The 13,922-nt window shown below is 29.9% G+C and overlaps 1 protein-coding gene across 1 annotated transcript in view; it reads right to left on the minus strand.

Moving 5' to 3' along the window:
* The window catches only part of LOC128162536 (von Willebrand factor D and EGF domain-containing protein-like), a 32,266-nt gene extending 18,565 nt beyond the window's left edge, over positions 1-13,701 (minus strand). The window contains exons 1-8 of the mRNA XM_052825765.1: positions 13,638-13,701; positions 12,095-12,295; positions 10,795-10,959; positions 10,444-10,503; positions 9,598-9,854; positions 8,525-8,611; positions 6,753-7,136; positions 2,142-2,291 (exon numbers count right to left, since the gene is read on the minus strand). Coding sequence (XP_052681725.1) covers positions 2,142-2,291; positions 6,753-7,136; positions 8,525-8,611; positions 9,598-9,854; positions 10,444-10,503; positions 10,795-10,959; positions 12,095-12,295; positions 13,638-13,701 — 1,368 coding nt within the window. The remainder of the gene's footprint in view (positions 1-2,141; positions 2,292-6,752; positions 7,137-8,524; positions 8,612-9,597; positions 9,855-10,443; positions 10,504-10,794; positions 10,960-12,094; positions 12,296-13,637) is intronic.
* Positions 13,702-13,922: the final 221 nt, after the last annotated feature.

Below are 13,922 nucleotides of genomic sequence, written 5' to 3' on the forward strand. Positions count from 1 at the left end.
CATTTTACAGCGTTCAACGTTTGTGACGTCATAATAAAACTCGTCATTCTAACCTTTGAGTACCCTGTGTGTGTTACGGTCTTATTACTGCAGTATATTTCCACACACTTTATATGCAAAATATTTTTTGAATGTAAATATCTTATTTTTAATATTTTTTTGTTATATTTATAACAATTAGATTACAAATTACGAGTTTTTTTCGTTCGCTTTTTGAACAAATACCTCCATGAGTATAGATGACTCCATGATATAACTATGCCTTTGTCAGTTTCACAGAATGTAATTTTTTTCAAAACCATTTTATAATTAATAGATGTTTGTTCTTTATAGTCCTTTTCTTATATCTATATAATAAATTAGTGTTGTGCATGTACTATGCCTAAATAGTAGTCTGAGTTTGATACATAGTGCACGAGCCGACTGTTGAATATACTGGCGTGCTTTGCTATAAGTAGCTGGGACGTGTTCACGAGTGTTGACTAGTCCCGAAAATAATCACCGGAAAAGCAAGCTGTTTTTTTTCTTCAAATTAATCAATCGATTTGGTTGTTTATTTAATCAACAAGTTGTTGTACAATAAAAAGTCAACAAAGGTTTATGTTCTTTTCAAGAACTCAAAATGTTTAGCAGACGAAATCTCATTGAAGTTCTTCCTAGTACATTTTTTACATGTATCAAGAGTTTTTGTGATTCTCATGTAGAATGTCTTTGAAAAATGTTCAATCAATGTGTTCAAAAGTTTATCAGAAACTTAAACTTTAAAATTACCGTCAATAATGAAGTGATTATTGGAAAAATTGATAATTTCAATTGATTTAATCGATTTATATTTATAAATACCGTCATTTACAATCATTTTACCGGCTAATATAGCTTAGCGGTAACGCGTTGAGCTTCAAGCTGGAATGATTTTAGCGTAGTGAGTTCGAAACCCGTTGTGGGCGCTTGTAAGATTTTCGTTGTAAACATTTGCCGTGCTCTATTTCGGCATAGTATGCCTCACTATATAAATCCTTTGTTTACTATGCGAAAATGTATGAGTATTAAATATATAGCGACAAACTCACATTATATTACTAAGCTACTTTGCTTGTTGAAAATGTGAAATGCATAAAATCCACGTGCTTTACATATCTGACGTAATGATTTCAACCTTATAGTTTTCTCAAGAACAATCAATAGCTTTTAATGATTAGCTGTATTTTGAATGGTTTTTAAAGGAGTAGTGATTGAAGATATAATTTTCATTAAGAGATTTCATTATGCGTCCGGAAATTACCTGCTTTTGTAAACAGACACCATACTATGACCTTGAATTGCTAGTATTACATATTGGTCACTATGATACTTATGTATACCTAGGTACTGCGTGGAGTACGACCCAGAACTTTTCTGTCATTTGACAAAAAACATGAAACAAAACAGTGTTATTCGACTATTTTCTTTGATTTATTCTTCACAAAAAATAATGAATATTAAGTTTTATTTTTTATTAGCTTACAGGAAATTATTATAGAATGACATAGCCTTATATGGCTTGTTTTTGGTATGTTTCAATTGAGGCATTAATGTATATGCCTGTGAAATTTTCGCACACGACTATATATAAGAAACATGTAAGAGTATCCAAATACGTCACATTTTAGACCATAGCTCAAAACATGTTATAACTACTTTTGAAATTAAATATCACAAATTTAAAGTGAGATATTTTCTTCAAGAAAATTATTTTTCATACAAAGATATGTAGAAAACCTAGAAAAATAAACCTTCCTGGAGAAATCTGTGTTAATATGTGTTATCGATGAACTGCACAAACATTCTTAGAGGAAATATATTTGTCCTAGAAGAAATATTACTTCGATGGGATTTTTAGATCATCCTAAAGAATTTTCAAAATATCATATAAAAAAATTATTTCTTCCTTAAGGATGGTTTTTGTCAAATTTGATATATTTTTTAAATCTAACAATCTTATTAGTAAGGTGAGACCAACTAAAACAAGGTTAACTAATTTATAGATTATGGTCAAATGATATCATACGATATGTAATAATCATAAGTGGATGCAAAATAAGTTTAATTAGTGTTCTGTGCAATTTCAAATGTTACGTATCTTTGGTTTTTTTTTAACTTACGGCTATTCGTCGTTGTTTGTCTCTGTACAGAACAAATTCCCCTGCCACCTGAGCTGTCCAATGCTGACCGTCAAAAGTTTGCATTCTAGGATCTGTACTAGCAAAGCAAAGCTTGTTTGCTATTTTCGCATCGCTGTCATCAAGTAAAATCTAAAAAAAAAAGTAATGGACAAAAGCCGTAAAAACAATAAATCTAAGCATTTAAAATTATCGGCAATGGGTCGCATAATTATATAATTCAAATGTTATTTATTGTGACTCTTTCGATGTGTTTCCAATATGCTATCTATCTATCTATCTATCTATCTATCTATCTATCTATCTATCTATCTATCTATCTATCTATCTATCTATCTGTCTGTCTGTCTATCATGCAGACACATGTATTAAGATCCTGCGTACTCTTACTTAATATTCATTCAAAAATAGAGAATAAATCCTGAAAGTGTTGTTATGTACAGAGGTGAATATCGTTGACAAATTTCTTCATTGACCCTGATACCAAACGAACAAGTCGGATACACGAACATTTACGCAGAGGTTAAGGGCGATCACACGCGGAAATTTCAAAGTATACCAACGATATATGTAAGAACAAAAATCTTAAGTGCATGATTATACATCACTAATAAGCAAAATATTTTGCTCGTAGAGCAATGGCCGGCTTCTGGGATCCTTTTCAACAAAATGTAGACCCTCTTTACCGCCATTTGAATTAACGCTTTGCGAAATAGTACAGAAATATATCAAATGCAATCCTTTTGATTTTTGAAACATATTGTTATGCTTATAACATAATATCTGCAAAAATAAAAAAACCACTAAAAACACATGTAACAATAATTTTTAGCAGAGCTAAAGCCACGGTACGCGGTTTAATGGATGTTGTCTGAACGACATTTGAAATCGTTTTTCGCACAGAATCATAGTTCTTATTTAGTCGTATTATAAATGTGATAGATTTGAACATTACATGATAATCTTGCTCTTTGCTATATTATAAATTCTTCGAGTAGAACTCAACTGGGCGACGAAATATATTGTCAACGTTATGTTTATTGACTATGTCATTCGATTATAAGATAAGCTGATGGTTTATATTGTTGCAGTAATAATTTGAAGAAATTGTACCACAGTTAATCTTCGTTTGAATAATCTAATAATTATGACTGAGTGTGTCTTTTTAGTCTGTTATAATGCCATGTCATTTATGTACAAGATATCATATTTGTTTATCCACTGATACAATTTAAACTCTGGTAAAAATCAAATAAATTATTGTTATGAATTTGTTTGGTAAATAAACTTAAAATGAGGAGGCCTTATATAATGTATGATGAGTGTTTAATATTGATTTTAGAGTATTCATTTCATTAACTTAATGACACAGCAATTTATATAAGCTAAAAAGACCATGTTCATATGTTCACCTTATAAATAAGGTTTGTAATTTAAGACAAGCGAATTTTCTAGAATAATATAAATATATGTGGCATATATCTAACCAATTTAAATTATGTGTACAAAAAGCTGTATTCATTCTATGATTTTTAATTGAACTGACTCGCTAATATACAGTTTTCCTATTCAGTATTTGCAAGAAAAGAATGTTATACAAAGTAGACTGAATGGTAAAAAAAAGAAGAATTGTTAATATGACAAAAAAACGGATTTAGTTTTATGTGAACAGCATCCACCATCTATTTGTCGACCCAGAAGTGATAAACACTTCAAAAGACCGACCCCGACCTGAAATAATCGTGGTCACAATGTTGTTTTATTCCATTTTTTTCCAAAATTATCAAAAAGCAGAGTATTTTGGTTATCTCAAATGATGCATAAATGTAAAATTGAAATGAAAATATTATTTTGAAAACAGCTTGAAGAATTATATGGGCAAATGATTCACTTTGTAAGCAATATAATTACGTAAAAAATTAATGAATTCATTGGCTGAGATTTTTCTCAAGCATTCACACACACACACAAACTGAACTGAAACACAAAAGAGTTCTTATTTTGAAAACTACAAGAGGGGTTATCCGGTCAAATGGGTATTCTACATTTGTATATACAACATTTTGTTAAAAAAAAATGACTTCCTCAAACAGGTGACATTTTTCGCATATATTATCAAAAATTATAACCATGTTAAATGCACAGCTGTTTTATGTTTATACCTTATCTGAAAGTAAAAAGATCCAATCTTGAAAACTGTAGGATATATCTGGACAGATTGAGTACCCCTATATGCAATATTATAATTATTTTTAAAATGACTAAGTTTAACAGCTGGTATTTTCCATCTTCGCTAGTCATGGGTTTCCGATACACTACGCTTCTCATAAACGTAGTGTATAGGAAACCCTTGGCTAGCGAAGATGGTATTTTCATGAAAATTATCAAAACTTAAAATTCTTGAAAAGTGATATAAACATTTCTGATATATGAAAAATGACAATAACAAACTGCCAATCCATATAAAGACCTAATAATATAAAGCAGAACAAACATGGGCCTCTAAAATAATAGAAGTGGAATCAGGTGCCTAGCTACATATAGGAGGAGTAAGCATCCCCTGCCGATTGGTCGCACCCGCCGTGTGATCATTGTCATATTCATGAAAAACTGAAGAAATCGTAGTCATTCCGGTGTATAAATATATCTGCAATTAATCAGTTTATCGCAAAACAATAAACTTTTATTCTGAAAACTGTAGGAAAAGTTATCCAGACAAATAGGTAACCCTTAATGCTACACGTATGTTACTAAAGGTATCCAAGTAAAATGCACAATTCTAATATGCATAAAACTGACCTGCAAAATCCTTTCTTGAAAACTTCAGGATAAGTAATCCAGACAAAATGGGTTCCAAATAAAAAATATTACGGGGAATAAAAGTCTTTCAGTAACCTGATATTTTTCACATAAATAATCAAAAATCAAAATCGGAAGTAATATGCACATTTCTATTATGTGAAAAAATTAATCTGCAAAATGATAAACTTCCAATCTTGAAAACTGTTGGAGGAGTTATCTAGACAAAAGGGGTCCCCTTCTGGCAGCATCTTGCCCGCCAGTTGGCCATTTACAACATTTCAATAACTATATCTTTCTTACGAAAAATCCGGGTTAACATCTTTCGAAAATTGTACAAATGCATGATTTTGGGGTTGGCTGCATTGTTAATCTCTTTCAATTATGTTTAGAATAATTCACTGCACTCTGAAGAATGAAGGCGATTTTCTACAGAATTTATCCCTATATCCTCAACACCATTATCTTTATACAAATATGTGTAAGGAACACTTTCGAAGAACATAAAAACAAACTAAAGGAGAAAAGAAATACTACTTGTCTATTAGATATTTAATAATCCTACAATTTATTGGAATAGTCTTAAGGTGGCTCTATACACCCTCAGTTTATTCCAATTTTCAATAGAAGACCTCAAAACATATATTTATCAAATATTATAATGATGATAGGGATACTATAATTATTTTTAAAGAAATTTTTAATGTTTTTTTTTCGTGTTTTTGTAAAATAATTTTTAGAATATTAACTATGAAAAAATTGAGAGAATTTTTTTATCATATGATTGATATTTCCTTCAGACACCTAAAAAATATAACATTTCTTAACATTCAATAATGTTATTATCGCAATTTTTTTTTAGTATTTCCTCAAAACGTAATTTTTCATATTTTCTTACTCTGTTCGCAAATCATCTGAAAAAGCTGCTTGATGTCATAAGAAAATGTATTTTGATAAATGTGACCTAAAAAATTGAATGAAAATCATTGCAAATAAACAAAAAATATTCTAAATTTTATTTGGTATGAAAGTTCCACATGTAAGAGTTATTGTTCTTAAGTGCCAAGGCCCAAACACCTTGGGGGCTGTTCATTTCCGAAATGAAGAAAATTTCCTAAATATCATGTTGGGATTATAATTACATACATTTTTAATTATAGGCCTACATAAGAGAATATATTCGCTTTAATGCAAAACTAAGGCAAATAAAAAAGGTTGAAAATAAGCTCATTGGATTTATGTATCCCAACCTAAGAGAAATTCAAAGCCACCCTTCCATCCCCTTAAGGTGCTATGGAACATCTGTTGATATTAATATGGATTAAAGTATATTATAATTGAAATACTTTCACCGGTTTCGAATTTTCTTTCATAATATTCAACCAAAAAATACGTTTTAGAAAATTTTGGAAAGTAAAAAATTTTTCGTCGTCAACGGGATTCGAACTCATTACCTACAGATTTGAAGATATCCACTAAACCACTGCGCTACGCTGTAACATGTCGATGAAAGGAAAGAAACTATTTTAAAAACTATTAATGATTTTATTGGGGGGTTTTCGATAAATAATACGACACAACGTGAAGGTGTCACGTACCACATTACTTGTAAGTAATGAATTTTCCAAAATTGAAATTCAATTTGTTCATTTAACAATTTTTTAAAAGAGCTGTCCCCACACAATTCGCCTCACTTTAAACCAGCCATTACCGGAATTGCATGCTTCCCGATTTACTTTTTTGCGTACTGCGTCATCAAAAAGTGGTGTATAGAGCAACCTTAATCGTACTTACCTTTATATCAGGCATTTTAAAATTGTTCCAAACGCCTGAGATATCTTCTGCACTTTTTGTAAATGACCCAAATCTGATATACACTTCCCTATCTTTTTTGTTAATTACTCCGTCAGTTTTTCCGGTAACATTAAGAATCTTTTGTGTCCACCAGGTTGAGCTTTCTATAAGAATACCGCATCGATTTTCTTCAAAGGAAATTTCACCCTGATTACTAAAACTTTGGCATGACGTGGCAGAAGACTGATACTTTGGGGTAAGTATATATATGTTAGTTTTACAGAGGTTTTGGCGGTCTATGTTCAAACATCCAACAGGAACAGTCACTGTAAACTTGATGGAAATGGTATTTCCTTCTTTGACTCGGTATGAAAACGACGAAGGCTAGAAAAAGACGATAGTAAAATCACATTTATTATCTCCATATTCATATCAGTTGTTAAGGCATTGAAATGCACAAAATAATATACATGCACAAAAATAGTATAAACGTAAAAGTTTGGCAAGCGAAAAATTTATCTCGAAATCGGGATGGCAAATTTTCTCTAAAATATTTAAGTCAATTAGATGATAATTTTGTTTTAAAATATGTTGGTCTAATGAATCTGACATTATTTATTACAATTTTATTTATGATCTATGTATTTTTAAAAAATGCTTCAATACATTGTATGAACTGATATGTTCTGAATTTCTAATGATCAGAAGGCCAATAAATGTAAACACGCATTAAATAGTTCAAAACTATTAGAAGAAAATACCACACTATATACTAAAATATATTATCAAGAAACTACATGTGAAGACTAATGTGGTACATGTATGTACCAGGGATGGGGTAATTGAAAAAAGTATTTGTAATTGAGTGTAATTAATTACATTTTTCAAAGTAATTGAAAGTAATTTGTAATTGCGTCTGTCTTCAATTACAAGTAATTGAATGTATTTAAATACATTCCAAAAATATTGTGTATTTTCAATTACTTTTCAATTACATCTCAATTACTTTTTTTCCAAGTTTAAAATATAAAAAAGGTGTCTTATAATGATAAATAGAATTTATACATGTTTGGCATGGACTTTTGTTTATACAATAATTAAATGTCCCATAATGTTTCATATGTTTAAACAGCATAACACACTGCCCAGGGCAATAGGTAAAGATCTAATTTTGTGGAGGTGTGAACTCCTCTAATACCCAAGAACCTCCATTGATTTTAGACTTAAGGGAGTCAAAATATCTCATTTTTGTGAATTATGGCAATTGTTATTTATATACTGCCGAAAGTTGTAGTTTCTGAATAAACATAGTTTTAATATGTGAATAAAAATTAATTCACTATAGAGAAAATATTATTCAGAACCAAAAATGAACTCAGTGGTACTTAATGAATTTAATGTTAAACAAAATTTTTCTAGAAATTTTCAAGAAATCTGATCTGAACTGAACTATACAACCTTTAAAAACATAACCGTACATAAAGCTCTGTATACATATCTTTATGCTGTTAATATATGTATATGTTCTCAAGATTTAAAAAAATAAAACTAAAGTATTTGAAATGTAATTAATTACATTTATCAAAGTAATTGAGAGTAATTAATTACATTTTAAAAAATCAATGTAATTGTAATTGCAAGTAATTGATAAAATTGTCAATGTATTTGAAAGTAATTAATTACTTTTCAAAGTAATTGACCCCAACTCTGGTATGTACAACAATATTCTCTAGATTACCGGTATTAACTATATCGATGCATTAAATACTTACAAACATTCCAGCTTTGAAATCCTCACTGTAATTGTGATGACCAGGCATGCTATCCTTCCAATGTCGGACTCGTGTAGAACATTTTACCTTCATTTTAAAAACCTTCATTTTAAAATATAGTTTAAATGAGGCATATTTTTAAAACAAATTCTCATCGTATTTTAAGATTTCTATTGATGTTTTTTTAAAAATCCTTTGAAAAGGTGTGATAATTAAGGACTTAATTTAATTTCCATGTATGTTTCATGATATAACCAGAGACATAAATAACATGTCTCTGATCCATGTATAACAAAACTTATGGTATTCTATTCTTTATATACCGGGAAGTGGTTATTAATGAAATGTTAACTGTCTTAAGGTGCGTTATTAGTCGTACAATATAGGTATTGATTAATTTGATTCATGCATGGCAAACCCAATTTCTTTCATTTTTTGTTCAGAAAAACAAATGTTTTGTGGCTGTTCTTTTGACCTTTTGTCAATAACTTCTATTAGTTTTTCAATTCGCATTAAACAATTATTTAAATAAACTCATGACGCTAATTTGAGAGAAAAAATGATACAACGCTTGCAAGATGATACGTTATACACACGCAAGATAAAGTAACGTTGACAAGTTAGGTCACACCATATAAATTAATTTTTTTGACAATCAAATAAGGTGAGCAAAATCAAATCATTTTCTGTGCAAAGATATTTTCCGAGTAAAAATGATAATGTGCAAATAAAGTTACATTGAATAACTTCCCTTTCATCTGTTTTAATTGCGCCTCTTTTAAAGGTACGAGTATTTTTATTAAAAATCGTCCAAACGTGCTACAGACTTGAACCAAATAAAAGATGTTACAATCAATTACTTCAGGATCAATGTACATCAAACTTTTTCCGGTATAATATAAAAAAATACCGACTTTTTTCATTTAAAATGAATTCGATGTCAGATAGATATTCTCGTTTCAGGCATAATTAGATAGTTTCCTTATAACTTAATTGTATTATAACCTATTAAGATTTCTCTTTCAATCTTTGTTTAACTTATAACCATTACAAGATGCCCTAATTTATCTTACCACCATGTTCAAATCATACTTGTCCACCCAATCCTTGGGGTACAGCCAGTTTTGGTTGCTCTGATAAGGCTGAGACTCTACCACTTTGACAGTATCTGTATTGATGTACCAATAGGTATCGTACCAATATGGACCGCCAGTAGGTTCATCAAACAGACACTTAAACACAGGTTCCACAGTTTGAAACATAGTAATATTAGTTTTTTTATTTTCCAAAGAGGCATTCACGGCCGGGTTTGTATTTACGGGGACCACATCTGCACAAAAAAATAATATGAAAAGTATTTTAAATCTTCGTTACTTACAGTATTTCCAAATTAGTCGATTTGATGCCGTTACTTCCTTAGCTGCGAAATTGAAACTTAAGACGGTATCAAACGTTTGCCCTGAAAGACACTTTACACATCATGGATAACTGACATTCATGACCGTTTGTTTTTAATCGGAATTGGTTAAATTTCAATTTCTTTTTTATCAAAATTGATAATCTAATGTTTCTTCTCTAGAACACATCTCTTTGAAAGTTTTATCCATACATGTGTTGATGATATCTAACTACAAAGCTCAGAAATTTCTCTGAAAAAAGAATCGAACAAAAAACAATCGCTAATTAAGTACAGAGACAGAGAGAGAGAGAGAGACTTTATACTGGTATAACGATAACCTTCAAATAGAGGGTTTACAGACAATATCATTGAACAAAATATTAACCCATCAACTGATATTACGAGGAAAATGTGAGTATTATTCATAGTGGTTGGATTACATTACAGTGATAATTTTTTAATAGATCGGATTCGGTATTCAATTTATTACTGTTGTATTATAAAAGTTTTAGATATTTACCTTCACACGGGGTAAAGCTCGAAATCGACGATTGCCCAGGGGGACAATGTGTGTTTTCTCCTGAAGTCATAAAAGGATCATTCAGGAGATATATCATGTTAAAATGTATTTTTTATGGCAAAACATTAAAACATTGTGATGACAAGAGCTGAAAAAAATTCCATCGTAATTGAAATGTCATAATTTAATAATATTCAAGACATTTGTAACAAAAACCAATTTGCAAAATGTTGAGGAAATCTACACAGTCTGATATTACATGCATTTGTTTTGTAAACAAGATTTGCTCTTTGTATATTTTACATTGTAAGATACAGAGTCAATATAATATAAAGAAAGATTCAATGAAACCTATGCAGTATCCAGTGGATGTTTGTGGAACCGGTACCAGATGATATACATTGTATTTCCCACAGTTTTTAACTCTGATGTTCAATGTCTTCGAGCAGTTGCCGTACAAACCAACTATACAGGCGGTCCGGTTAACTTCACCCTCATTATAAGTTGGTAAAGTTCCTAAATTATTTCAATAAAAATGTAACTGCATTTTATATTATTGAAAATCAAATCTTCAACTTGTTATATTGTTATCAATTCAATAATACTTTTTATAGATATTATAACAATACAAAATTAATTTGGAAAATTGCAGTGTCACAGTGTATTTTGATCTTGTAAATAACACTCTGCTAGATGCCAATTGCTAGATTCACCCGTTCAAGATGGGAGTTTCGTTAAAATCTGTTAATACCAGTAGATAAAATATTGCCCAGAAAAAATTTAATCACTTCTATTTTTAATGTGTCCCACCTGACAGGTGAAATATTTACCTTTCAAGATTAATATCCCATCAGAAATTAATAAATCCATTTAATTTAGCATTTTCCTAACAAAAATAGTAAAAACCTATGGGATTTTCTATCATACAGGAATTCAATTTCATCTAGGAGTAAAAAAATTTCCTACAGAAATTTCATTTAGTCAGTTTTTATCCCTATAGAAAATTATGATTTCCAATCAAATTTAAATTGTAGTCTTTATCAAAGCCATTTTTTATTTTTTTCCTGTAAGAAGTTATTTTATTATGATAGGAATTTTAAATATCCTATAGGAAAAAGTGTTCCCTGTAGGAAATATTATTTCCTGCAAGAAATTAGTTTTTAATGGCACAAATTTAACCTGACAGGTGGAAAAAATCAATAACAAAATTTGTTATAAACTTTTTAAGCATTGGTTTATCATGTGATATATTAGATTGTTTTGATACATTCATAATACAGGTGCAAAAATGTCCTCTTTGTGCTGGCATATAAAAATATATAAATATATAAAAAAGATTTATATCCAAAAGCTGATTATGTGTACAAAATGTGTACGTCAACATCTTAATATATAAATCTACCTATAGTGGCTCCCAATGATTCTAACATCGTTTGATAGGGAATATAATCTCATTTAGCTTAATATCGATTTAAATTTTTATCTAAGATTGTGGTCATTTAAAATTAAAGGTCAAATAACGTTACATCATTTAAGACGATGGAATACATTAATAACACAATTTTCTACCTTTTTACTCAAACAATCTTAAGATAAACTGTACAAATATGAACTTTCATATCTAAAACTTAAAAAGTATTTTGATGTTTACCTCGCATCCATACTGGGTATATGGTACCACATTGGTAAATCGACGGCGCCCATGTTACAATGTCATTCCCTGCCCGGCTGTTAAAACGATACCATCCTTCGGACAAGAAATTGTCACTGAAAGCGATGTCTGTTGACTGTATTGTGTAATTTGACGATCTTTGGTACTGTCCAAATATGAGCGAGTAGGAAGAACAGGGATCTTTAAATTTAAAATAAAAGAAAACTATGGTGGCATATCTCTGCCCATTGTGTGCAAGTTATTTTTCCATCAAATATGTCAGCATGCAAGATAAATATGTTGACATGCAAGATAATTATCTCAACATGCAACATAACTATGTTGACATGCAAGAAAATTGCAATCAGATAAGAATTATACAAAATTTCAAAAATTCTCAAATATCGCCCACTTGTGACATCCAAGATGCAAGATGCTACCTTTTAATTTCGACATGCAAACTTATTTATGTTAACATGCAAGACAAATATACTGACATGCAACTTATTTATGTCAACATTTATCTTGCATGTCCACATAATTAATAGAAAAATAACTTGCACACAAGGGGCAGAGATATGCCACCATACTGTAATCGTTATCAAATTTTATTAGTTGCTGAGTCTTATAATACGGTCCTAATATCATAGCACGCGTTTATATGCACCGTTTGGGGTGTTATAATACCCACAACATCCAAAAGTGAGCATTTAATGCTTAATTGTTCATATTTGGGACTTGAAATTTCAAGATTATTTGCTAGTCATGGTAAACCATAGCAACTGTGAGAATATGGTATTTTTTCAGATGTAAGCACAATTATATAGTTTTTATCCATTTTATTGGGGGTTTTAAAGCTCGGGCTCGGAAACATCGAGTCAAAATGACGTTATTAGTCAGTATTTATATTTACTTTTGTTTAATAGAGTACATTGCTTTACCGTCAATGCACTTACTTCGATCATTTTAATACAAAACATAAAGGGGCAAATTCGTGTATAAAGCATCCATATGCTGGACTTTGACGACGTTTTGCCAAATTTAGTCAAAATTAAGTTTTATTCACTCATAAGTCCTTATGTGAGAACACAGTATGCATTAATCACCTGAACAATGCTCATGTAAATCTATAACATAATTGCAGAGTATTTTTTTTTTAATGTTGCTCACAAATATCCTTACATAAAAACAAAAGAAAAATGTTTTGAAATATCAGATAAAACTGATTTGGTTTTAGAATTATGAAAAAAAAAAATTTCAAATTGTTCGATAATTGAAATGGTTATACATGTATAATCCTCTTTTTTCAAAGTAAAAATGCCCCTGACCTTGAATTTGAGAGAGGAATGACTCATTGACATTAAACATCCGGTTATAAGATCAAATATTTATCATAAAATTAGGTAAAATGGAAAATATACATAAAAAGATCAAAATATCTAAATATTTAAAAAGGACTTCATGCTTTATTACTTAAGAGATATTTGACTGTTTTTATAATTAAACTAAAACACATGATGCATTTCTTAACACTTTTAAATACCTGCGTAGTATTCCTTTAACATTATCGCAAGTATGATCATACTCAAGATACTGGGTGGACACATTCTGCTGAAAGAGATTTCATAAGGTCATTTTGTAGCTAACATTATTTTCAATATTACAAATTGTCATTTGATACAATACTTATTTTGTACATTTTCAATAAAAGACTTAAAAGGAATTAAATTAGCAATTAATGTACCCAAATTAATAGATATTCAGACACATATAATGTTATAGTGACTTCATAACTTCGCCATTTTAAATTTGGCAACATCAGTTATCT

The sequence above is a fragment of the Crassostrea angulata genome, chromosome 9, assembly GCF_025612915.1.
Source record: "Crassostrea angulata isolate pt1a10 chromosome 9, ASM2561291v2, whole genome shotgun sequence".
NCBI lineage: Eukaryota > Metazoa > Mollusca > Bivalvia > Ostreida > Ostreidae > Magallana > Magallana angulata.